At 43.4% G+C, this 24,686-nt stretch overlaps 1 protein-coding gene across 1 annotated transcript in view; it reads right to left on the minus strand.

Moving 5' to 3' along the window:
- The window catches only part of LOC119648423 (collagen alpha-2(VIII) chain-like), a 29,075-nt gene extending 14,405 nt beyond the window's left edge, over window positions 1-14,670 (minus strand). Inside the window, exons 1-3 of the mRNA XM_038050175.1 lie at window positions 14,267-14,670; window positions 6,846-6,938; window positions 6,178-6,782 (exon numbers count right to left, since the gene is read on the minus strand). Coding sequence (XP_037906103.1) covers window positions 6,178-6,782; window positions 6,846-6,876 — 636 coding nt within the window. The 5' untranslated portion in view covers window positions 6,877-6,938; window positions 14,267-14,670. The remainder of the gene's footprint in view (window positions 1-6,177; window positions 6,783-6,845; window positions 6,939-14,266) is intronic.
- Between the last annotated feature and the right edge of the window lie 10,016 nt (window positions 14,671-24,686).

Raw genomic sequence — 24,686 nt, forward strand, 5'->3', positions numbered from 1 at the left:
GCGTTAGCTGTGCTGCAATATCTACTTAATTAAAGTATTATCGACACCAGGTTCTCTGGCGGCATCACTAATTTTTTGGAATGGCGCATATTCAAATTCTCCTTCAATGTCCACGAACAATCCTCCAATTTGGTACTCATCCAACTCTCTACACGTGAGATCAAATACTGAAGAGTAGACTTGCAGAGTTTCCACGTTGATAAGCATGTTCTCCCAGCAGTGTCAATGGCCACCGAAAACTACGCTTCTTTGCGTCCGATTTCTCTGCACATTAGCACACTCGTCTATGTCCTCATTTCCAAGGTGCCTTCTTCCGCGATACATCCATCTGCCGCCGGCTTGGACCTTGCCAGGTTCACAGTGTCGGGCCGCCTGGCTCCATTTTCAAATACCGACGTTAAACAAGTATCGTCTACTTCACCAGCTTCCCTGTCTTTCGCCCTTTTTGCGGGTAGATTTAAGCAGTAGTACTGTGGGTGAGCTTGCCGAATCTCAGAACACGTGGAGTATGCTTGTAACAAAGTTTTCGCGGCTCGTATAGCTCTGGAAAACATTATGCCGAACGTGGGGATGCTGCGGTATACTCGTCGGGTTCTTATATTCAGGGTGGTGAGTTCCATTTTACTCTATGTCGAGATAGTTTGGGGAACGGCGTGAAAAATCTCATGCAGCACATATAAACATAAAGATTTATTCTGTTTGTCAAAATTAAAGGCAAAGATTACACTCAGTGGTAAAAAGTTTAGTTGATATTACGCATTTATCATGATCCTCATCAATGGCGAAATAACCGGTGCCTTAATAAGGAACCGCCAATTTGATATCATGGACAGCTGCTTATGCTTTGGCCTACGCTATTGCTCCTTTTGGGCAGGGTCTGCCCTGGAGACTGTGCTGGATCATTTTCACCCATATTGTTTAGGCCTACTTAGAAGGATTCTATCAATAATTAAACGATCTTGACATCGCTCATAAATGTTTGCCTTATATAAGTTACGGAATGGTTCATCTTCCTGTAGAGGCCTGAAAATTCTTCGAAAGATTCTCCTTTCAAATGCGCTGATTATCTCGCAATTTTGGTTACTAGGAACCTATGACGAATAACACATGGTGGCTTGCTAGATTAGGAGTCAGATCTATCTAAAGAAAAAATTGTGGGAGCTGAAATAGGCTCTGTTGTCCCCCTACAGCCAGAATGAAGGCAGTTTGTTTTTCCCATTACATCGACATTCTCACCATAGGCTATCAGTTGGGTGGACATGAAGAGGACAGTTCCTCTGGCAATCACCTCAGCGTCGCGCATTACTTTTATTAAAATGAATGCACAATGGACAATATCTTTGTTTTCGACCATTGTTTATAGTGAGAGAACTCGGTAGTGATCGTGCTGCTTTCATCTAGCTTTACACAGTAGTCAGGGTCAAGTTAGTCAATCTTATTAAATTTGTTGGCATACCGAATTCTTTGATGGCCATGTAAGATGTCACCTTAGCTATGCTATCACAGGATACCGGGAGTGGCGTCCTCGGGGTGCCCGAGCAAGTAGTGTTAACCTACTGCGTTCTAGGTGGTAGCCTCGAGAAAGTCTCTCCGTGAAGAGCAAACTGTTAATGATTGATACCCGCCGAGATACACTGGGAGTACCCGGAGCTTTCGTCAACTTCTTGTCGACGTCGATAGGGTAATGTGAGCCTAGCTCTGCTAAGGTGGTAATTGTGGCGTGTATTAGGATCTAGCTCCTTAGGGACCTTGGCCGGGTAGTGTGCATTGAACCAATGTTAGTAGACCGCCCCGAGCGAGCGCTGATCCGTCCGTGAGTTCTAGCATCAGCTAAGCCTAGGTCGGCGCTCAGGGGCCTGGGGCAGGGGCTTTGTCCTTAATTATTGCGGCCCGCTCCCTTGCACACGATGCGCTCGTAACAACTTAAATGACGGATAAAAACTGTATAAATGAGGAAATATATAGTGGAGATGGAGAATAAGTTGGTTGTGTTTGTACGCAGCATGAGGTACCCAGCGAACGACACAGCAGGGGCTGAAATAGGCGACGACACATCAAGATGCGCAAACAGAGAAGGAGCCTCGCATATGCGACGGAAACGGCAATCCAGACAATCCCACGCAGTGCCATTGTTGCGAAAAGAGACAAAATGGAAACTGCTGAAAAAGACCAGGTGGCTTCGAATATAAGCCGACCAGAAGCGCTGTCAATTACTCTTGCGAAAGCCACAGAGGAAAGGCTTATCAAGAAATGCGCGGCAGCTGTGAAGCGCATGCAGTCTGCGACGTTCTTAAAAAAACGGGCTCCTTGATAGAGTTCCGTTTTATAGGCGGACATGGAGAGTAACAGAATATGCGCAAAAAGCTGAAACTGATAATCTCCAAGGCTCAAAAGAAGAGGGCGGGGAAGAACAAAACACTAAATGATGCACACTAAATGAACTGGCAACTAAAATGATACAAAAAGTGGATTAGCTGCGCGACTCATTGGTTAAATCTGATCGCTGGAATTATCATAGGTTGATACTCCTGTATCCTGTATGTTCGGCATCGGTTTCTCGTTCTGACGATATACATAGTTATTGGCAGAGCAAGAAATCGTTGACTAGATCGATGTCGCAATTTTTCCCGCGTATGAATATATGCCAACGATACTAGGTACAGTTCGCTCCTTAATATGGGTTTGAACAATCTGGCTTAACGTGGTCCCGTCTGGCGAGGCCCATGTTCTGTTGTAAATTCTTATGAGAAAGTTTATTAAAGTGAATTTTTCAGTCAAACAGTTCTACTTTAACCCGAAACACCTCACAAATATCTTGGTTATTTTTCTTTAGGGCAGAGAGCATTAACGGAATCTCTTCTCTTTCATTGCTACTTTTTCGACTAACTGCTTGCTTAGTGGTTCAATTTCACCCGATTGAGAAGCTGAGATTCAACCAACTCGTAATACTGAAGAACTGCGAACGCAAAGTGGAGGTGTTAAACGTGAAATTTGGTCTGATTTATCTGAGACAAAGGATGTTATGTCCTTTTCGAAACCCATGAAGGGCTTTCGTGTCTATCTCAGCCCCCAACTTGGGATCCTAGGAAAAATTTAGAATATTTGGATTACCTAGATGCGCAGTCCCGCCCCTCCCTCTCATCTTGATGTCCTCAGTTGCGCCACAGTGTCTCTGCCCTTCTCTCTAGAAGAGCTTACCGCCGTTTTTCTCAAGCACAATCGTGCCTCTGCCCCTGGTACTGACAACTTCACTATTAATATGTATGCTGGTTGGCGCCTGAAATCTTCTCGGCTTTGCTACAGGGACTTAACCTCATCTGGTGCAATTTGATCCCACCTGAAGATTGGCCCATTTTTTGGGTGGTACCCATCCCTAAAGCTCTTAAGGACCCTGAATTTTTGACGAGTTATCGACGAGCTATCGTCCTCCTTAATGTATTTACAAACAACAATACAAAGTCCTGCCGGGCAATTGTTGCGACTATTCTGCAGGCAATTCTACGTCTGCTTGCATTAATTATGTTCTGTAGTACATCTCGATAGCTAAAAGGAAGGGTCGGCAGGTTTTGGCTATGACGCTGGATGTGAAAGAAGCCTACGAGAAGGTGAATCTTGAGACTCTGTGTGACATAATGTCACCTTTCCTGCTGAAATTGGCTTATCGGTGTCAGGGGTAATGTCCAATCGATGCCTTCAACTAAGGCTAGACAGCGTTTACGTTGGCAATGATATCCCCCAAGAATGCGTTTTAAGTCCAATCCTGTTCAACTTTATACAGCATCCCTGCGCAATAAATGTTCTGATAGTATTGAAATTTTCCGATATGCGGACGATATCCTTATTTTGGCAACCGGAGAAAATTGGAGTTCGACCTCCAAATGTCTGCAAAGATAGGTTAATCTTTTTGTTGATGAATCCCTTAGATTGGGCCTGCCAATCAACACAACCAAACCCCAACCTATATCCTTTAAGAGAAGCAGTGTCGACCCCTGCTCATTAAAGTTAATAACCACACTCTTGCTCATTTCAAGTCCATCACCTTCTTAGACTTAGAAATAACTAGGACTCTATTATCCCGAAAACCTTAAAGGCCGGTAGGCTGTTTAATTTTGCAAATGGCTTTTCTTGGTGCCTCACTCCTCAGAAGGCCATCAATCTTTATAGATCGGTGGTAAGGCCTATTTTAGAGTATGCAGCTATGTCCACAATGAATCTGCCCAGATACTTTGAAAACAAGCTTAATTCTATATTTACTTGTATTGTGAGAAGGTGCCTGGGCCCCCCCAATAACAGATATTTGCTTTGGCTAAGGAGCCGCCGCTCAGTTTCAGAAGGCCCCTCTTGGCGGCTAAAGAACTTCTTCAACTAAAGGAAAGAAATCCTAAAACCTATAATTTAGTGGTACGAAACCCGGATGCTTACAATGGTTTGTCCTCGATGTATAGGTTGTTCCGAAGCCTGTTTGACACTGTAGTTCCCAATAAGGTTCAGGTAATCTTGTCTTATGATTGGGGCCCACGTGGTGGCTGATTATGTGTTGGCCGATAGCCTTAAATCTATAGATTTGCTGTTCCTGGCGTCGGATACTGCCTTCAAGTGTGATGGTTCGACCTTTTCCTTGAATGTTAGTTCGGTTTTGGCGGCTGAACTTTCTGCTCTCCTTCAGGCCATCAGGGTGAATTGCAGGATGGGTGAGAAGTAAGTTGCCGACATTACACTCTCTTCAGACTTGTAAATTACTCAAACAAAACTTTGCGAGCGCACTACCTAGTGGGCAAAATACATGAAAAATTTTCTGGTGCCCGGCTCATGCGACGCGCCTATTAAATGAACTTGCCCATGTAGAGGCCCGCAAGTCTCTGAGCTCGTATTCCACGAAATTGGTCGAGCCCTCCCCTGTTGATATTCTGAAGGCAATTCTGTAACACTCCTATAGAGAATGGGAGGATGACTTTTTGGCAGCGTCACGGGTGAAAGGACACTTTTTCGGGAACATTTATGCGACTTTACCTATAATTAAACCGGAGGCTAGGCGTGCGCTTACAGCTTCCGAGGAAAAAATACTGAATCGTCTTCAAACCAATCACACATATATTAAAGTCTTTCTCAAGAGGTTTGAAAACATAGTTTCGGACATCTTTAACACTTGTAAAGTTAGGAAAACTAATGAACACATAATCTTTTGGTGTAAGGAGTATACTAGGTTTCGGGTAACGTGTAGATGGTATAACAAGTATTTCAACCTTCAATAAATCTTGTTGAGTAGGGATTTTTGATGAGTGATGACCTTTTATATTTTTTAAAGGAGGCTGGGTCAGATTATGATCCTTTTTCTTTTGTCTTTCGGCGGGGCATTTCCTGCCACCACCGTTTTTGTGTCTTGACATTGATATATCCGTGCCCTTCTGCGCTACAATGATCCTCTGCGGTGAGTAGAGCCGCGGAGAACTTCCTGTTTTACATATGTTGGATACAGCAATATCATCAAGTTTTACCGGCCTTCTGGTCTATTCTGGGTCCTTTTGGATGAAGGTTTGATATCATCATTTTAACTTCATCAACGCAAGAATGACTAAATATTCATAATCGTAAAACACTACGACTAATATTGGAATACATTCTGTGTTCCCGACTCACCGACTATAGACTAAAACCTAGAATAAGTATTGGGCATTCATTTAACTGCATAATGACTAAAACTGCTAACATGAATCATCGCCTGATTTAATATTATCAACTTAACGATTGCAACTCATTAACGACTAAACGCTCATAATCCCAACCTTTAATGACTAATATTGACAAGCTTGCAACCCGTGTCCAGTCTATTCGGGCAGGCTCAGACACGCATCTGTTTGTATTGTCTAATTGAAAAAGAATTTAACTTAATAAAATTGCCTTTAGCTTGTTTTTTCTCCATTAACGATAGTGTGTTTCTAGCACCATTGGCTTAGTGCCTGCCATCAGTCCTGTACTTCGTGGGTAATATCAGGAGCTTTTTGATTTGCTAGCCTGCCGGGTCCCAGCGAACAAACAAACCAAACAACAACAACTACTATGTCCTGGTTCAATAAAGGAGGCATAAATATGATCACATTATGTTTTATTCACTAAACTCTATCCTAGGACATAAAGTCTAAAAAATTCTAAAATCTAAAACCTATCCTAAACCTATTTCTTTGATTTATTTTTCCGAGGCTTTCTGGGACTTTCACGAACTGTTGGTTCTTCATTCTCATATTCCTCGTCATAGTCATCGTCGCTATCTTCTTCATAGTCATTGCGTCCATATCCGAAACGAGGGGGACGCCACTGTGCTGATGGACCTGGGCGACCAGGTGGTCCTATTGGTCCTATTGGCCCCTGTCGGCCTGATTCACCCGGTAATCCTGGCTCACCTTGATAGCCAGGATGTCCAGGGTCACCTTGTTCGCCTCGAGGACCTGTTGGTCCAGTTTCGCCTTTTGGGCCTGGTGGTCCCCTGGGTCCTATACTTCCTGGCGGCCCACGCTTTCCTGGTCGTCCTGATTCTCCATCGAAACCAGGTCGCCCATCGTGGCCCGGTTCTCCTTTTGGACCCGGTGGCCCTGGTGGACCTGGTCGGCCTGGTGAACATCCACATTGTCCCGACACATAAACAACTCTTCCAAGGTTTTGAGGATGCCGATCAATGGAAACTGGTTGGTTAAAAGCTACTGGTTGATTGTAGGCAGCGATTGGCTGTGACACTGGCGATATCCGCTGATATCGATATCCGAGTGAGGATGTACCTCCTAGTAGGACTGTGAAAATATAAAAATGTTCAACAACTGGACATCAAGGTCTATAATGAATGCAAAACTCACAGAGAAATGTTACCGCTATTATTGCCGACATGTTGACTATGTTACTACACTAATCCCAGTCGCGTACGGATATTTATATCGTTCCACGACGCGCTGGAAGTAATAATAGAATAATTTTTGATTAGAATATTTCTAATACTATTGAAAGTGTGTGCCTTTTCGGCTGAAAATTTGCATAATATGCTTTGGGAAAAAAGCAACAGATCATTCTTAATGGTGTGCAAGCGTTCCAGGCCAGTGAACTTTTCTGTTTATTTCGCGAGAGAAGAAACGCGATTGTAACGTGATTTTTCTAGAAAGCAGTTTTTAGTAAGACAAGTTTTGGTAAAAATTGTGTTAAGACCAACGTGAGGACGGCCATGAAGTCGAAGACTTGTGTTTATATCAAGAGTCGATATCGGAGATCCCGTTAGCTCTTATACTTGCAACATTATAGATTCTAAACGACCGATTTAGTTTCTTTCTGACCTTTTGCACGACGTCGTAATCATTTCGTTTTAATCGGAACAAAAATTCCAATTCTTACTATCATAGACTTCTTACTTTTTTCCCCAAAGAAAACTGAAGTATCTGTTAACTTCGGCGGCTATTTATTTCCGATTCGATGAAAGATTCTTCAATTTTAATATTTGGAAAAAGTACTTTCTCCAAATATTGTGTAATAATTCCTAGAGAAAGTGTGCACTTCCATCCAGATTAAAAGTAAAATTTTATATTAAAGTCAGAAGGCTTGTGAAGAAATGGGAAAATCTCCATTGGTTTCAATCACTTTCTTCTGATTAAATACAAGAAAATTAGAACAAATTTTGAATACATTTTGAACGTTTGCTTAACAAAAGATGGTGTTTTGAATGAAAATTAAAAATTACATAATCTACTTTTGTTTTCAGAGCTTAGCCTGTGAACAAGTTCTTTCTTTGTAAAATCTGATAAAATATTAAATTGCACTTGTTAATATTCATAAGAAATTCCAGGAAGGTAGGTGGAAATTCCAGGGATATCTGCGTACGATATATTAACGGAGTTTATTTTGGGAAAATGAGTTTTGATTGAATTTTTAATGATGGCATCTATAAGCTGTTAATCCGGTCATAATTTTGTAATTTTGATAAGTAAGGGCCCTGTGAGTTGAGGTTTAAGAATACACTTTAAGTATTAAGCCCAACTCCCTCAAAATTGTTGGGTATCAAATGATATCATTGGGTAATTCAGTATCTTGAAGAAATTCAGCAACTATATGATAAGCTGGCGCTAATCTATACTCTCAATTACTAAAACTTCATTTCCTTCCCGGGCGATATGCTCTAACTTATCCAACGCAAAAAAAATCTACCGCGGAGATTATTTAGAAATAGATACTCTCTGCAGTATTCCTTCGAATGATACTTTTTTCGTTGATGGTGCTACCAAGTTGAGCTTTGTTCTATTTCGAACCAAAAACCTCCAATGAGAAAATCTTCGAATTGATCTACAATCTGAGTCCACTAATTCCTTCCAACATTTCTTTCGCTTCCCTTTTGGTTGGCTACCATTGGTTCTGCCTTCCAGCACTCGTTTCGGAATCCTTCCCTCGTGCTCTTGTTCGATGTGGCCAGCACATTACAATTTTGATTAGCGTCGATGCTAGCGGGTCGTCAAATAATTCATACAATTCATGATTGTATCTGATTTGTCAGACATCTCCTTCCTTTACGCCTCCTTCTTTCACAACGCACTGGGGTACAAATTAACATCTTGTAGATGCGTAGTTTATTGCGTCTGTGCACTTTTCTCCATCTGATTATGGGGCGGACCGTATAAAATATTGTGAGAATGATGGGGTCCTAAGTCCGCATCAACTTAATGCTGGACCGGACCAAATGGGGAGCAACTTACTCCCTCTTTCCTGGTCCACGGACCCCTCGCTTAGGGCGATGACGGCTTTACGGTTTCTTACCAGGGCAGAAGCAAATGGTTAGACGCTGCCTCACCTCTGCCCTGGGAGCAGCGTGACTGTAGCGGCTCGCAGATGTTGAATGCTCCTTTAGATAATTCGTAGAACACGTCATGACTGCGAATCATATTGAGCGTAAATCCGCCCATATTTTGGTCAAAACAACTTACTCACCCCTACTTCAAAAATGTTAGGCGAAGACAGCTTTACAGTGTCTTACCAGGGCTGCCTCACCTCTGCATATGTGGGCGGATTTACGGTCAATATAATTCGCAGTCATGCTGTGTTCTGCGAAACCGTAAAACCTTTGCTAATATTTTGAGGTTTGGATGCTAAGCTCCAAAGGAGTTCATGGGCCAAAAAACGGGAGTAAGCTTCCCATGTGGTCCGGTCCGACATCTGGTGGATGCGGACTTAGGACCCCTCAATTCTTAAATAAAATATGATCAAAGGGGATTTCAATCAGGCTTGGACTCTTCCAAAGGAAGCCATTATCCCATCTTTTCTATAAAAACAAATACGGATTATGCAACTGTGAAGAGAGGGTCATCTGGCACATAACATCTGCGGAAAGAATACTGATTACACCAGACGCCATAACTCTGACTGGAAGATTCGTTATTAAAACCTTGCGTTGAAGTATAACCTAGGGGCAAAGAGATGGGAGCTTTTATAAGTACACTCACAAAGAATCTTGGAAAATTATCAGGTCAAACTACTATGGAACCACACTATTACCAGTGACCACAATCTTGTTCACAGTAGACCCGATCTAATTGCGCTTCTCAAGGAAGAACAATAATCGATTTAATCATACGGTTGGAACGGAGTAGTGTTACAAGACAATAAGAAAAAACCGGAATTAGGGCGTTTTAACGGACGATATGAATCAGACACGGAGACTACACCAGAACCAAGTAGTCCCAGTTGTAATTTCAGCTAAGGGATTAGTCCCGCAAAGTTTACATAAAGCAGTAAGATGCTCCAACTAAACATGGGGATGTAAAAAGCTGTAATATTTGCAACTTGTGCTATAATTACAAAGGTCTTGCCTGGTAATAATCTGATCTAGTGGGTTCTGTTTTACCTTTCTCTGCAGTTTAGAAGGACCGTTTCACTGCTTGAAGTGCAATCGGAGGTGTGACAATATATTTTCGCATGATAACACATACTGCGTAAAAACGCATCACGACTGTGATGCGGGCCTTTGGATGCTGCCTTCAATAAAATAAAAACGGATAAGCTTCCCCGACACGTTCGCAAGTCCAGTCCACTGAGTGTGGGGGGCCCTAGGAGCCCTACGCACGAAAGACGGAAATGAAAAACACGAAATCCAAATTCGGATTTTTACTGCTTTTAAAGCATTTTATACGGAAATGTCAAGCGATGACGGCTTTACGGTGTCTTACCAGGGCAGAGGCGACTCTATAGGCGCTGCCTCACCTCTGCCCTGGGAGCAGCGTGACCGAAGCGCCCCGCACAAGATATACACTCCCTTTTGTAGTTCGCAATTTTTTAGGGGTTGGGGAGTCCTAAGTCCGCACCCACTTGATGCCGGACTGGACCATGCTCCCCATTTGACCACCATCTGCGAACCGTAGCATCTCCGTCCCTTTTCTAATTTTGGAAACTTGGGTGTTAAATCCAAACAGAGGAGTCCCTCGATCATCAAGAGTTGCTCTCCATTTGGTCCGGCATCAAGTGGATGCGGACTTAGGACTCCTCAATCCCTAGAAAATATCAATACCTTGCTGATCATTTTGAAACAGTGGGTGGAGTTTAAATCTTTGCTTCACTTGCTCTTGATCGATTTCGGGAAGACTTTTCGCAACGTCAACTGGGAGTATATCTGACGGGCTCTACGCAGGAGGTGCATTCCGGAGATAATAGCTATTATCAGAATAACATATCATGATCGTCATCAACGGAGCAACAACCAGTATTCGGTCTAAGTCTGCCTTAATCGGGACCTCCAGGTATCCCGGTTTTGCGCCAAGGTCCACCAATTCGTTATCCCTAAAAGCTATCTAGCGTCTTGGCTTACGCCATCGCTCCGTCTGAACCAGGGTCTGCCTCGTTTACTTTTTCTGTGGTAGATATTGCCCTTGTATACTTTTCGTGCTACATCATTTTCACCCATGCAGATTAAGTGACGATAACGGTGTCAAAGTTGTTGTTCCTATTTTTATTGTTCTCATTTGACCAGTGCGGTTTGATCTTCTTGGTTGTTTAGTTTTTGGTGCTGACGTTGCTACCATATATTTCGCTTTAGCTTCACTAATGTGCAGCCAAAGATCTCGCGTGGTCTGCTCGATCTGGATATAGACAATTTGTATATCTGGGGTTGTTCTTCCCATGATGTCGATATCGTCAGCATGGACCAGTAGTTGGGTGGATTTGAAGACACTGATGCCTCTTGCATTTATTTCAGTATCACGGTTCACTTTTTCAGGGCCAGATTAAAAAGGGTGCATGATAGGGCATCTCCTTGTCTTAGACCGTTGTTTATGTCGAATTTTCTTGAGAGTGATCCTACTATTTTTTCTGGGCCTCGCACATTGGTCAGGGTCAGCTTAGTTAATCTTATTAATTTCGCGCGTGCAATTATACCTTGGCTATGCTATCGTAGGCGGGCTTAAAGTCGGCGAAAAGATGGTGCAACTGATGGCCATATTGCCACAGTTTTTCCTTCTCTTGCCGTAAAGAAAAAATCTAATCTGTTGCTGATTTGCCTGGAGTGAAGTCTCTTTGGTTAAGGCCAATGATGCTTTGGGTGTATGGGGCTATCCGGAGAATATCTATTGATGGTACTCGGCAACGTGGTACCTCTATAATTACTGCACTGCGTGATATCCCCTTTTTATATATGGAACAAAAAGTACCCCGTTGCCAGTAGTCAGGTATTTATTCGTTGTGCCACACCTTGGGCATAAGTTGATTAATCGCTTGGTGTAATTGGTCGCCTCCATATTTAACCGGTTCGGCTGTGATTCTATATTCCTGGCGACTTATTATTTTCTAGCCAATGAATTGCATGGACTGTTTCTTCTATGCTTCGTGGTGGAAGTATTTGTACGTCGTTTTCAGTTGGTGGGAACTCCAATTCGCCGATATTCTGGTTGTTCAGCAGTTCATCAAAATGCCCAACTCTTCGCCTCAATATGCCCATTATGTCGGAAATCAGATTTCCCTATTTGTTTCGCCAGGATGAACATCGAGCTGTATAAGCCTTTTTAAAACTGTGAAGTCGCTACCCCGCCGGTGTTCGTGATAACATTACACGGTATGCAGCGTTCCATTGCTAGCTTACATTCATCGTTGAACTAGCCGTTCCGAATTTTTTTGCGGGTGGGGCCAAGTATATTTTTGGGCGGATCCCTCCTAGTGTGACATTCATCAAAGCTGAGAGGTGGTAACGTTCAATCCACGTTTCGCTCTTGGACCTATACTACCCTTTGAGCACTGACTATGGTCAATGGAGATTCCACGATAGTCAGTGGAGTATCTTAACCAGCTCCAACGCAGAAACAAATGGCAGACTCAGAATGTCGCTCCTAGGACAATTGTTTTTATCAAGAATAACAACCGCTCATCGTGGAAACGGCCTTTGAGGAGAATCGTCAACGTTATGAAAAGGGATGATGATCTGATGAGGGTTGTGGAGGTCCGCAAATCAATCCACAAACTAGGTCCGCCTCCTTTAGATAAGGCTTTGACTGAGAGCGATAACCAGCAAGCTTGTGAACCATCTACATCATTCATCACCAAATCGGACCTTAAGTCAACAGACACCCCCCAAAAAAACTAAACCGATCCTCGCTTGCATCAGAAATAGTCACAGCATTATTAGCATGTCTAGTCCCGTTAACTGGGCATCTCACCCGATCACGCTCAGCCCATTTTATCACCACCCAGACGTCTGCTTCGAGACCCTGGGTCCATCCTGCCCTGACCACTGGACTCCCGATCAGAGAGAGGTATAATGAATATTGTGGGCGACATGACAAGATTCTTATTTGGGGTCCTAGTCTCTGACTACGCTGAGTCAATATCACGTTCCATTCTAAAAATGAAGGAAGACCATCAACATTTCTCCAACTCGATCGACAGCCATCACTCACGCCTGCAATAACACGTTTTTACCAACCAAATCTGATGGAGCTAGAATCCATCGAACAAAAACTAAAGCAACTTTACACGGAGCCGCTACACGAACTGAAGGTACACACTCTCCACTATTTCCCAATTGGCTACATATCCCTGTTCTCCATCATTTTACTAGCTTCCGGCTTAGCCACTCCGAGTCTCTAAGCACTTCCGAGTCAGCTGGACGTCCGCCAACGAAGTACACTTTGAAATAGATTCTAGCAATTAACCGGTTGAATCTTCCATTCAACGGGGGGACATCTAAAGTCTCACCCATGACATAAATCTATTCATTTCCCAACGTAAATTCATATTGGGGGTCATGTCTGAGTAGCGGCTGCATGTAGACGAGGTTTGAGCTCTCGTTTTATTTTTGGAGTTTGTGAATTTCAGGTGCTGGAAATTTCATCAGGATCTGGAAGAAGTAAAAAGGGGATACAATGTTCGAACTGAAACAATCCATCAAGACCAAAGTTGAAGGCTTTGACCGCTGAGTAAAAAATCGTTTGAGGAAACTACTAATCTGCTATGTTAAAAGTACGAAATTTCTTTCCAGTGTAACGAAATATACGAGCTTATTTCTAAAGCAGAAATCTGGGCTGTCTTAGGAATGTTGTTTAAGCTGGCACACCTCTGGGATCTATTTATCGTCAGGCTTAGAAGGCGTGTGGTGGCAGGGGCAGCGAATAAGCTTAACGTTAGGGAGGTCCATTTTGGTTAAGTGCTCTGTAAAGATGCCTCATGTTTATTTTATAGGACATCTGATGAGGACACATGCAAATGCCACTGATCAATCTGACAGATGCACAAGGTGTAGGCAAAAAGTGACATTGCCAGAAAATCTGTCAGGGGCTGGCAGTGTATACTTTGTGATGTAAAGAAGGTCCAGGGTATCATGCATAATACCTGAAGCGAAAAGTGTACAGACTTCAAAAAGACGTTAACCAACTATCAACTACTGTAGGGTTGGTCTGGACCTATTCTCGCAAACTACCTTCGAATTGGAGGTCCATATCTTTAATAAGCATACCCTCATAGAAACCTTGGTAATAATGCATGGATAGCCTTTCTGACAGGTAGTTCGGCAGTACAGGTGTGTGCCAAGTAGACACTGCCTCAACTCATAAATAATATCGTTAACTACTTGAAAGTTCAGCAGAAGATTGCTTCTGTAAATAGAGCACCATATACCGGTTCAAGTTGATTGGCGATGTACACATGGGCGAAAGAGGACATCGTCACTTTGTTGTGGGTGGCAACAAACAATTTAGGGTAGTTTAAATTTTGAGGTTGTTTTTATTAGAAACTCTGCCGTTATCCATAAACACAAAAAACGATCAACCTTTGTCCATTTCTTTTCTGTGCAAATCAAGCGCCGCGCCTCCCGTTGTCTTATTTGAATCTCTGGGGAATTACTTATTGACGTCATCGTGGATCGTCGCTTGAGCTCTTCAGTGGAATGTAAATTAAGGTCGCGACAAAAACAAAACGCGAACTTAAACTTTTTTTGCCGGCTACTAGCAAAAAGAAGCATACAAACTACACTTTTTTCCGCGGAAGTCCACTTTTTACACGGAAGCCTCCAAGACCACGGCCCACAAAATCTTCGGTGTTTACTTTTCCTGCCGATGGGGATTTCCTCCGAAATCCGACGTATATCTTACGGGCTACTGAATACTGGAATTGGACGGCTAAATCAAAAACTCTTGATCACTAGAAAATTTTTCGAAACGCTTCACAACAAAAATGAAGAAAACTCAGACAGATAACGAGCTTTTATCACCTCTAGCCGCTAATCCTCTCCTTTAAACTGACTCACTGAACAAATTTCCTCTGCTGGTCAGGTCGTTGTCCGACAAGGCAAAGCCAAAACCACCAATCTTTTGTGTTGCATCAAACTAATAAATAAATAAATTTGGTTACTGCATCTCGCATCACGATTCATTTATAACGCGCGAATATGGATCGCTCGTCCAAACAAGAAATGAAGTCATCGTTGCTATCCATGCACTGAAGTAGCTCCTCCGTGGTATATAGAAACCACGCTGATTCTAAGGTCAGACAGTAGAGGAAGGTTTGAGGTAATGTAGCTAGTACTGTCTTTAGCAAAATAAAAATAAAATTACTAAGATCAGGAAAAGAGGTAAATAAGGAATAGATAGTGTTATTCGACCGCTAGCTGTTCTGTCTGAACTCTCCTAGTGGTTGTTTCCATCAGAGAATGAGTAGAAAAACGGATCGCATGCCGATAATAAAATGATTATGTAGCATCCAGTACATGCCACAAAAAGAAACATCGGTCATGTACTTTGGTCGCCTATAGGTGGACTTGATGCTATTCGCATTCCGCCAACTGGCTGCCACAAAGACCTGCAATGTACCTGCCCAATGCTATACACGGGGTACCTAATGCATTTCGGAAAGGTATTTTATGCTTCTAGGTGACCTAAAACAAAAACTGTTCCGTTTGAAACAGCTCACTATAGCGTCAAAACTCTTGCTGTGCAAGACATTGACCTTGGTAGTCCTCATGTATATCCTAGCGGCTTGGGTTCTTAGCAAGAGAAATTGCGAAAACAGCCGCGTTGGAAAGGAGCATTTTTGGCCCCCTAAAGGAGTATGGAGGATTCCTCAACCTATATAAGGACAGAAATTATGAGCCATACCACGGTGGCTTACGGCTCAATAGGCGGCTGTGGGCGGTCGCTTCGTCCATATAAGTGAGAATGACTCAGCTCGGAAAGTCTATGAGGGCAATATCTATGGTAGAAAACGCGGCAGACGCTGCCTCAGTGATAACATAAGCCATAGGTGTCCGGATGGCTCAAGTGGTTAGAGCGCTGGGCTGTCGTAGTGGAAGGTCGTGCTTCAAATCTCAATGGTGGTTGTGGTGGTTCTTGTACTCTGAAAGATGAGGCTGGTGGCCGATGTAATATAAATGAAAACAAAAATTTAACGCAGATGAACTACGGTTTATTATGGTCTAGTTATAAATAAATGCTGCCCTTTATTATGTATACATTTTAGGAAGCAAATTTAAAAATTATATAAATTTTCCACAACGTACGGAGATTGAAATGTTCAACCCCATCCCCGAAGGAGTTGGAGAGTTCAGTGAAGGAGAAGGGGGCGGTCCTCTTCTTTAACCCCGATGAAAATTCGTGGCGATCACCTCATTTAAAAAGTTATGCGATTTTTTTTATATCATCATGCTAAAGTTTGAGTTTCCAACACCGTGAGGGATAAAGGATGGAGGGGGTATGTAGGAGCAGGGCGAGAGTGCTTCCTCCCTAACCTCGGCAGAGAATTGCGCCGGCCATCCCTCGTTAAAACGTGATGTCGCCCTAAATTGGCGTTATGTTGTTGTTAATCGGTAGAAGTTAATTCTGAACCCCAACCGCGTAGGGAAGAAGGAAGGGATAAAGGGAGAAAGTAGAAGGTCTTCTCCAAGTGTGGCTATTCACCTTAATTTTATAATTCTATTCAATATACATACCCCCTATGGTGCATTAAATTTATACCAAGCAATCAATTTGAATCCGCTGTAACTTTCTTAATGGGTCCTTTCAATCCTATGTGTAAGAAAGCTCATCTCCACAAAATGCACAACCCTTTTTTTGCATGTATAGTGGTCCCTCCTGAAAGTCGACCTGGAACACTGTGTCACAGGTTCAACATCAAATGTCTTGTCAGCAGGTACCGCCACTTTTAAGAGAACTGCATGTGGTAAACAGACAGACCAGCACTGGCATCATGCGAAAATCGAGCTATAGAAAATACAACGAAACGAAGTGTGTTGTTCCAGGAGACCAAAAATCGGCGGTGTTTGTGTCTATAGTTGCTATGTGACACCAAATTACATACATACATAATAGAAGTGTTCATAGTAATGGCGGCGAGGCTAACGGTAGATGCGAATGACCGTAACCCTATAGCTGGTGATTTTATCGTAGGAATGGGGCAAGTGGAAGAGGTCATATATTACTTCGTTTTTTTTTCGTTTGGATATTGTATTTGCAAACACTGAAAGTGTTAATACTTTTCGAAGGAGGAAACAAATCGGGATACCGGGAGCTGGGCGATTCGGGTATAAAGCTTTTCTGTGCATGAAAGCATATATATATTGAGGATGCTGAGAGTCCTTAGTTCGCATCCACTTGATGACGGAGCAGACCACTTGGGAAGCAACTTACTTCCTCTCTTGTGGTCCACGGACTCCTCTTATTGGGTTAAACACCCAAGTTCAAAAAGGAAAACCTTGACTGACGGTTTCGTCCAGGGCAGATGTAATTCATCAGACGCTGCCTCACCTCTGTACTGGGAGCAGTGTGATCGAAACCGGGGACGGATTTCATTTCAATATAATGCGCACTCATGTCGTATTTGCGATTGTATATAAATGGAGCGATTACCACCTGTCGCCACTTTCGGTCACGCTGCTCCATGTCCGACGAGTTGCATCTGCCCTGGACGAAACCGTCAGTCAAGATTTTTTCTTTTCATGTATATATGTTATGTACATACATTAAAAACCGTTTGTAACCAGGTAAACACATGTCTATTATGTTGGTTACTATCCGCAAGCTTTACTAGCAAATACATACGCATACACATGTCTACTTCGAGTAATTGACATTGATACGCAATAATTAAAACAAGTCGGGAAACCGGAAGCTGGACGCTTCAGGTACGAAAGGTTTTGTGCATTTCTTAGTACGTAGCACGTAATATATGCATATACAATATTATGTGAGAATATCTACTTTCGGATGATATTGACATTTATAGCCTTGAATTTGCAAAGAAGCGACAACTTTGACGTATTATAACTTTGTTAGCAATAGTGTGATTTCCACCAAACTTGGTAACATCATGCTCTATGTTACACCCTATATTGTTGCGAAATTTCGTGGTCTTAGCATGAATTTAAGGGGGGTTTTGCAGCGAATTACTAAGAATTATAGTAATATACTATTATTAACTTTATTTGTGCAGATATCAGTGTGGAAGGTATTTCGGAGCCCAGGCACCATATAGTGGCAGCCTCTTGATTTTTTTTCAGATTTTTCGGTTGGGTAGTTTCTGAGAATGGCCCCCGTAAAGGAATGGTCACTTTCAACCCCCCGCACTCCCCACCTTTCCAACAAATGTCAAAACTAAGACCGTTTTCGAAAAGTACTAACTGAGACCTTTAATTTGATACCCTACATGACTATATTTGATGAAAAAAAAAATTACACCCCCCTTTTGCATGTATGGGGACGCCCCCTTAAATTCGACGTAAGAGGATGTAACTCACTGTATGCGTGAGCGTTCACAGTTCCCACTTTTTTACCAAATTTGGTGTCAATCGCTGTAACCGTTTCCGAGAAAAATGCGTGTGACGGACAGACAGACAGACAGACAGACAGACAGACAGACAGACAGACAGACAGACAGACGGACTGACAGACGATTAATCGTTGACTGGAGCGGAAGTGTATTGCGAACGCTCGCAAATCAAGAAGGAAAAAAAGGCAAAGGAACTCAGTGAAAATTGTGAATTAAACTGCCCGAAGGTGAAAAGTGCGGGAGTAGTTAAAGGTGAAGTGAGATCGGTGGCGTTTCTTACGTGAAACTTATTTAAATAAGTTTTATCTTCCCTTTGTTCTCTTCTCCGCTGAACCGGTCATTTGAATTGCCGTTTATGAAATATATCGGCGGGTGTTAGCTGGTAATGTCCAGTAACTAATATTGAACAAGGACATACGGCGTCGAGGACAGACTAGTGGGAGCGCGCGTGCTCGCGGACCGGGCGGCCTTGGTTCAGTCACGTAAGGGAGATCTTCTTTTTTTTTTCTATTTTTTCTTTTTATATTCAAAAAATAATAAAAAAAAAAAAAGAAAAAATTGTTTTCAATTTAACCGAACCAACACGGCGGAACGCTTAATGGTTAATGTTTGCTGATCGAAGTGGGAACAGGTTGGAGTTTGGCTCTTCCCCTTTATTATTTATTTCTCTCGCTGAATGCTGAATTGGACATTCAAGGCGCTCGTACTGAATGCGAGTAGAAAGTGCAATTATTGTCTGGACTAATCCACATAAAGTGTAATTTTGAGGCAAGAGTGTGTAGCTTGCTGACAGCACGCTTGCTTCGCATTACTCGTGATCTGGGGTCGATTCTCGTTTCGAGCGCGGGAGGTTTTGCTTTTATATATTATACTATAACAAATAAATTTTTAAAGTTCCAATTAAGCGGTTGGTGAGTGAAGCCCGAGTTCCATCCCCACTTAAAGCGGACAAGTTTTTATAAACTACACTATTATAATTTCACTTTTTTTGAGTTAAATTACTGTAAGCAGTGGAGGAAGCGGAGGACTCCGGTGGGCTTCCCACTAGCAAAATGGCTAGTGGGGAGTCTCCACTGTTACCTTCTAGCGCGAGTGATCCCTTCAAGCGGAGCGCAAAATTAGTGAGATCACCAGCAGCGAATTCGACGGAAAAACGCATGTTGGGCCCTAAGAGTAGCAGCAGTGTAGTTACTGCTGAAGCCGAGGGTGATGCATTTACGAAGCTGGGATCGATGATTAATAATCTAATGGAGTACGTTAACCAACGCAATAATGTACACCACGCGATAAAGGATCAGGTGCGTTCTATTAGGGCCACATACTTCAAGGTCACAGAGGACATGAAAGCACGGGCAGAAGCAACAGTGCCGATAAGCCAACAAAAAGCGATGGTTGCCGTAGCAACCCAAACCACGCAGAAGACATCTCTTCCCAAAAAGCTCTTTGGCAAAGAACTCTTCCAAAGTGAAAAGGATATCTCGGAAATTCGGAACAAACGATTAAGAGACCCAAATGAAGAAGTGCTATCTCCCCAACGAACAGCAAAAAGGAAAAAGGAGAAACAGATGCCGGTGCAACCTGGGAATGACGGAAGATTATCTGGGCATACGGAAAAGGCCACTAACAGCGCCGAAGACACGTGGACTAAGGTAGGACCTAAGAAGAAGCTGCAAAAAAGAGCCAGGCCGGACGCGCTGATAATAACAAAAACCAGCGAGTTGACGTACGCGGAAATCCTACGCAAGGTTAAAGCAGATGCCTCCTTGACGGATCTGAGTGCAAATGTCACGCGGATAAGACGAACACAGAAAGGCGACCTGTTGTTCGAACTTAAAACCGGTGATGACGGAGGCGAAAACCTACGGAAGAAAATTGAAGCATCACTAGGTGAGGCTGCGGCGGTCAAAATGAGTAAGGATTCGGTGGTGATCGAATGCAAGGATTTGGATGAAGTCACCACAAAATCTGAGATCTGCGAGGCCTTGCAAACCCAATTGGGGTTACAAACATTGAGCGAGTCTAATGTGCTACGACTTAGAAAAGCGTACGGTGACACGCAGATAGCGTCGATAAGTCTTCCTATTGAAGCAGCGAAAAAGGCGATTGCAGTGGGCAAGGTACGTATTGGATGGGTGGTCTGTCGGTTACGGGAACAGAGTCCAGTACATAAATGCTATAAGTGCTGGCAGGTTGGTCATATAGCGAAAGCTTGCACTAGCTCCCAAGACAGATCAAATCTGTGCCGCAAATGTGGAGAACAAGGCCATTTGGCAAAGGACTGCAACGGAATGCCCAAGTGCGTATTCTGTGTGGAAGCAAAAAATAGTGACAGCGCCCACATTGCAGGAAGCAGTAAATGCCCAGTGTTCAGAAAGGCGTTCATAAATAAAGCCAAATGAAGTTTATGCAACTCAATCTGAATCACTGTCGAGCGGCCCAAGACCTACTTTCCCAAAGCGTATTCGAGAACAACGTCGACGTTGCGATTGTATCTGAACAATACGAAAATCTGCATAGCGGAGTATGGATAGCAGACAAAACCAGTAAGGCGGCGATATGGAGCTGCGGAAGCCAAGCTATAGTAGATGCGAAAAGACATCCAGAAGACGGGTTCACCCGTGCCAAGATTGGAGGGATATATATCTATAGCTGCTACGCAGCACCGAGCCTCACAATAGAGGAATTCACGTCATTGCTGGAGAAACTATCCTTCAATGCAAGTCGCTACAACCCCAAAGTAATAGCCGGCGACTTCAACGCATGGGCAGAAGAATGGGGTAGCAGAGAAACCAACGCAAGAGGACGAATATTGCTGGAGACATTCTCGCGCTTGAACGTGGTACTTGCCAACTCTGGGGGAGCCGACACATTCCGAAGGGGAGAATTGCAATCGGTGGTAGACCTCACCTTCGTCAGTGATACCTTAATCAGAGACTTGGAGTGGCGTGTCAGCGAGGAGTACACACACAGCGATCATCAGGCTATCATCTTTCAAACCTCGCAAAGGAATAATTTGAAGCCATTAACACGAATAACGATGAGCTGGGTAACTAAGAAATTCGACGCAGAAATGTTCAAGGAGGTACTTCTGGAAGATACATTGCTATCCGGAAGCGCACAAAAAAAAGTTTCACAGGTCGTGGAAAAATTGCAGCGGGCATGCGATGCCGCTATGCCTCGACGTAGCACTTTCCGAAGACGAAATCCTAATTTTTGGTGGAATTCCGAAATTGAGGAATTCCGGAAAAAGTGTCTCAAAGCTAGGAGACGCTCCCAGCGCAGAAGAAACCGACCTGAGTTCGAGGAGCTACACGTGCAATATAAAGATGCGAGGAAAAAATTGCAAGTAGCTATCGCAAGGAGCAAATCCGAACATTTCAAGCGGATGTGTACTGAAGCTGATTCTGACCCATGGGGTGGCGCATATAGGTCAGTGATGTCATCACTAAAAGGCGAGCGCTCCCCACCGATTACTTGCCCAGAGTTGTTGCAGAATATAGTGAACACTCTATTCCCAGTGGATCTGAATGGTACAAGTTTGCCTGCAGTACAGTTAAATCCCGACGAAGTTCCGATAGTGGAAAATGAGGAGGTTCTAGACGCAGCAATAAGATTGATTGAAAAAAAGACTCCAGGACCGGATGGAATCCCTAACATTGCCCTGAAGGTAGCCGCCAGGACAGCACCAGGTATGTTTGCCCAAGTTTTCACGGCATGCCTTAGGGAAGGAGAATTCCCCGAGCAATGGAAGGTACAGAAGCTAATACTCATTCCGAAGGCAGGTAAACCATTGGGTGACCCCTCCTCATATAGGCCGATATGTCTGGTCAATACCATTGGCAAACTTTTTGAACGAGTAATATATAACAGACTGCTCGCTGTTGCGGAAAAGGAAGGAGGCCTTTCCGACAAACAACTCGGATTTCGTAAGGCAAAATCAACTGTCGACGCAATCAGCATGCTGACTGGCTTGGCTCAGGCTGCAATAGAAGAAGGAAAATGCTGTGCAGTAATAACCCTCGACGTAAAAAATGCGTTCAATAGTGCAAAATGGAATAAAATCATCGAGGCACTCGAAAAGATACAAGCCCCGAAGTACATTGTACGCATTGTGGTCGAGTTTCTCCTTGGGAGAAGACTTTACTGCGACTCGGACGATGGGCTAAAAATATTCCCGACAACTTGCGGAGTGCCACAGGGTTCTGTCCTGGGTTCCTTGCTGTGGCTAGTTATGTACGATGGAGTGTTGACGCTACGCCTACCGGACAACGTGACAACTATTGGCTTCGCCGATGATATCGGAATAACGGTGGTCGCAAAGCACCAAGACGAGATCGAGATCTATGCAAATGAAGCGATATGGGAGATCAATTCCTGGTTGAGAAATTCTGGCCTTTCACTTGCCGAGCATAAAACAGAAGTAGTTCTCATTAGCAAGAGAAGAAAGAACACAACTGTGAAAATCAAAGTTGGCGGAAAAACAATTTACTCCCAACCATCGCTCAAATACTTGGGAGTAATTATTGACAGAAGACTCAACTTCAAAAGACACATTGAGTACGCCGCAACTAAAGCGTCTTCCATCGCTACAACGATCTCGAGGATACTACCGAACATTGGTGGGCCAAGACAAAGTCGACGTCTTCTGCTCTCCAGGGTAGTCAGCTCCGTGCTACTCTACGCAGCTCCAGTTTGGGCAACTGCTCTGAATAACAAAGTGAACTGCCGAAAATTGGGAATGGCATATCGATTAAGTGCACTCCGGGTATGCAGTGCATATCGGACAACATCAGGAGAAGCGGCATATGTACTAGCAGGGATGCTCCCCATAGACATCTTGGCGAAGGAAAGTCGGCGACTCTACGACAAAACGTATGCAGCTGGAGAGTCTAGCGCATTTCGACGGCAGCTGGCACGGTGGGAATCTATCGAACGGTGGCAACAGCGATGGGACGAGTCCCAAACTGGTCGTTGGACATACCGCATCATTCCGGATATTCGGAGATGGTTTGAACGAAACCATGGGGAATTAAGCCACGAGTTAACACAATTCTTGGGTGGACATGGAGGTTATCGTGCCTATTTACATCGATTTGGTCACGACGAATCACCATGCTGCCCAAGATGTGGTAACGTGGCTGAGAATGCTGAGCATGTCATATTTGATTGCCCCAGGTTCACCGCGCACCGAGCAAGAATGGAAGCGGTCGCAGACAGGCGTTTAACACCCGAAAACATTGTGGAGTTTATGCTGGAGTCAACGGATGCCTGGAACCAGGTTGTAAGGGAACTGCAAGCTATTCACCAACAGCTTGGGCAGGAAGAACTACGACGAAAACAAGGAAGGGAGAGAACCATAATGAGCCGCAGTTAAAAGCTGATCCAGCCCCGCGATGCAATACTTGATAGGAGTTCCGTGGGGAGAGTGGAATGAGAAGGAGGTGGTTTTAGTGAGGACAGACAGACAGACAGACAGACAGACAGACAGACGGTAAACCGATTTTAATAAGGTTTTGTGTTTACACAAAACCTTAAAAAGCCAAGAAAGGAAAACTAAAATGCTTCCATGGACCCCGCCCAACATATAAGCTCACTTTGTATGGTGACGTCATGCACGTCTTAGGGTGCAACAAATTTACTTAAAATGCGAAACTTTGACCTTCTATGACTTTGTTAATAATAGTTGCATTGCATTAAAACTTTTCAGAATTGTGTCCTATGTTATCGCCTATGCTGATCCAAATTTTGTATTCAGGGATGGACTTAAGGGGGTTTTCCGGTAAATTTCTAAAACATGGTAGTAAACTATTATTAGCTTTATTTGTGCAGATATCGGAACAGGATGCATTTTGACTATGATTTTTTTTAGATTTTTCGGTTGGATAGGGTCTGAGAACGAGACCTATTTCACTTTGTTTCACCCAATATCAGAAATCAGTTTCGAAAAGTACTAATCGAACCCTTTCATTTGATGTGACTGTATTCTGTGTAACAAAAATTACACGCCTTTTCCTCATGTATGGGTAACCCCCTTTTAAATTTAATACACAACGGCGGCACTCACTAAATGTAAGAAGACACACAGACTACATATTTTCTTCCAATTTTGTGACAATTGGTTTAGCCGTTTCCGAGTAAATTCGCTGTGACAGTCAGACAGATGTTGGATTGATTTTAATAAGGTTTTGTTTCACACAAAACCTTGAAAAGGGTCGTCGGTGATAGATCTCACACAGTTGTAGGAAGTGAGGAGTAAGCCCTGGAAGCTTCAAAGAGACAAGCTGAAAGTAAAGTGCTAGACTGGTATAGCATCCCCAATAAGCTCTTTAGGCAGAAGTCAATATAGCGACGAATATTTTTGAGGAGGCATGTCTTAAAGAAGGAACATTTCCCACACAGTAGTTGAAGCAAAAACTTATGCTAATTCCGAA

This window comes from Hermetia illucens, chromosome 2 (genome assembly GCF_905115235.1).
Source record: "Hermetia illucens chromosome 2, iHerIll2.2.curated.20191125, whole genome shotgun sequence".
Lineage (NCBI taxonomy): Eukaryota > Metazoa > Arthropoda > Insecta > Diptera > Stratiomyidae > Hermetia > Hermetia illucens.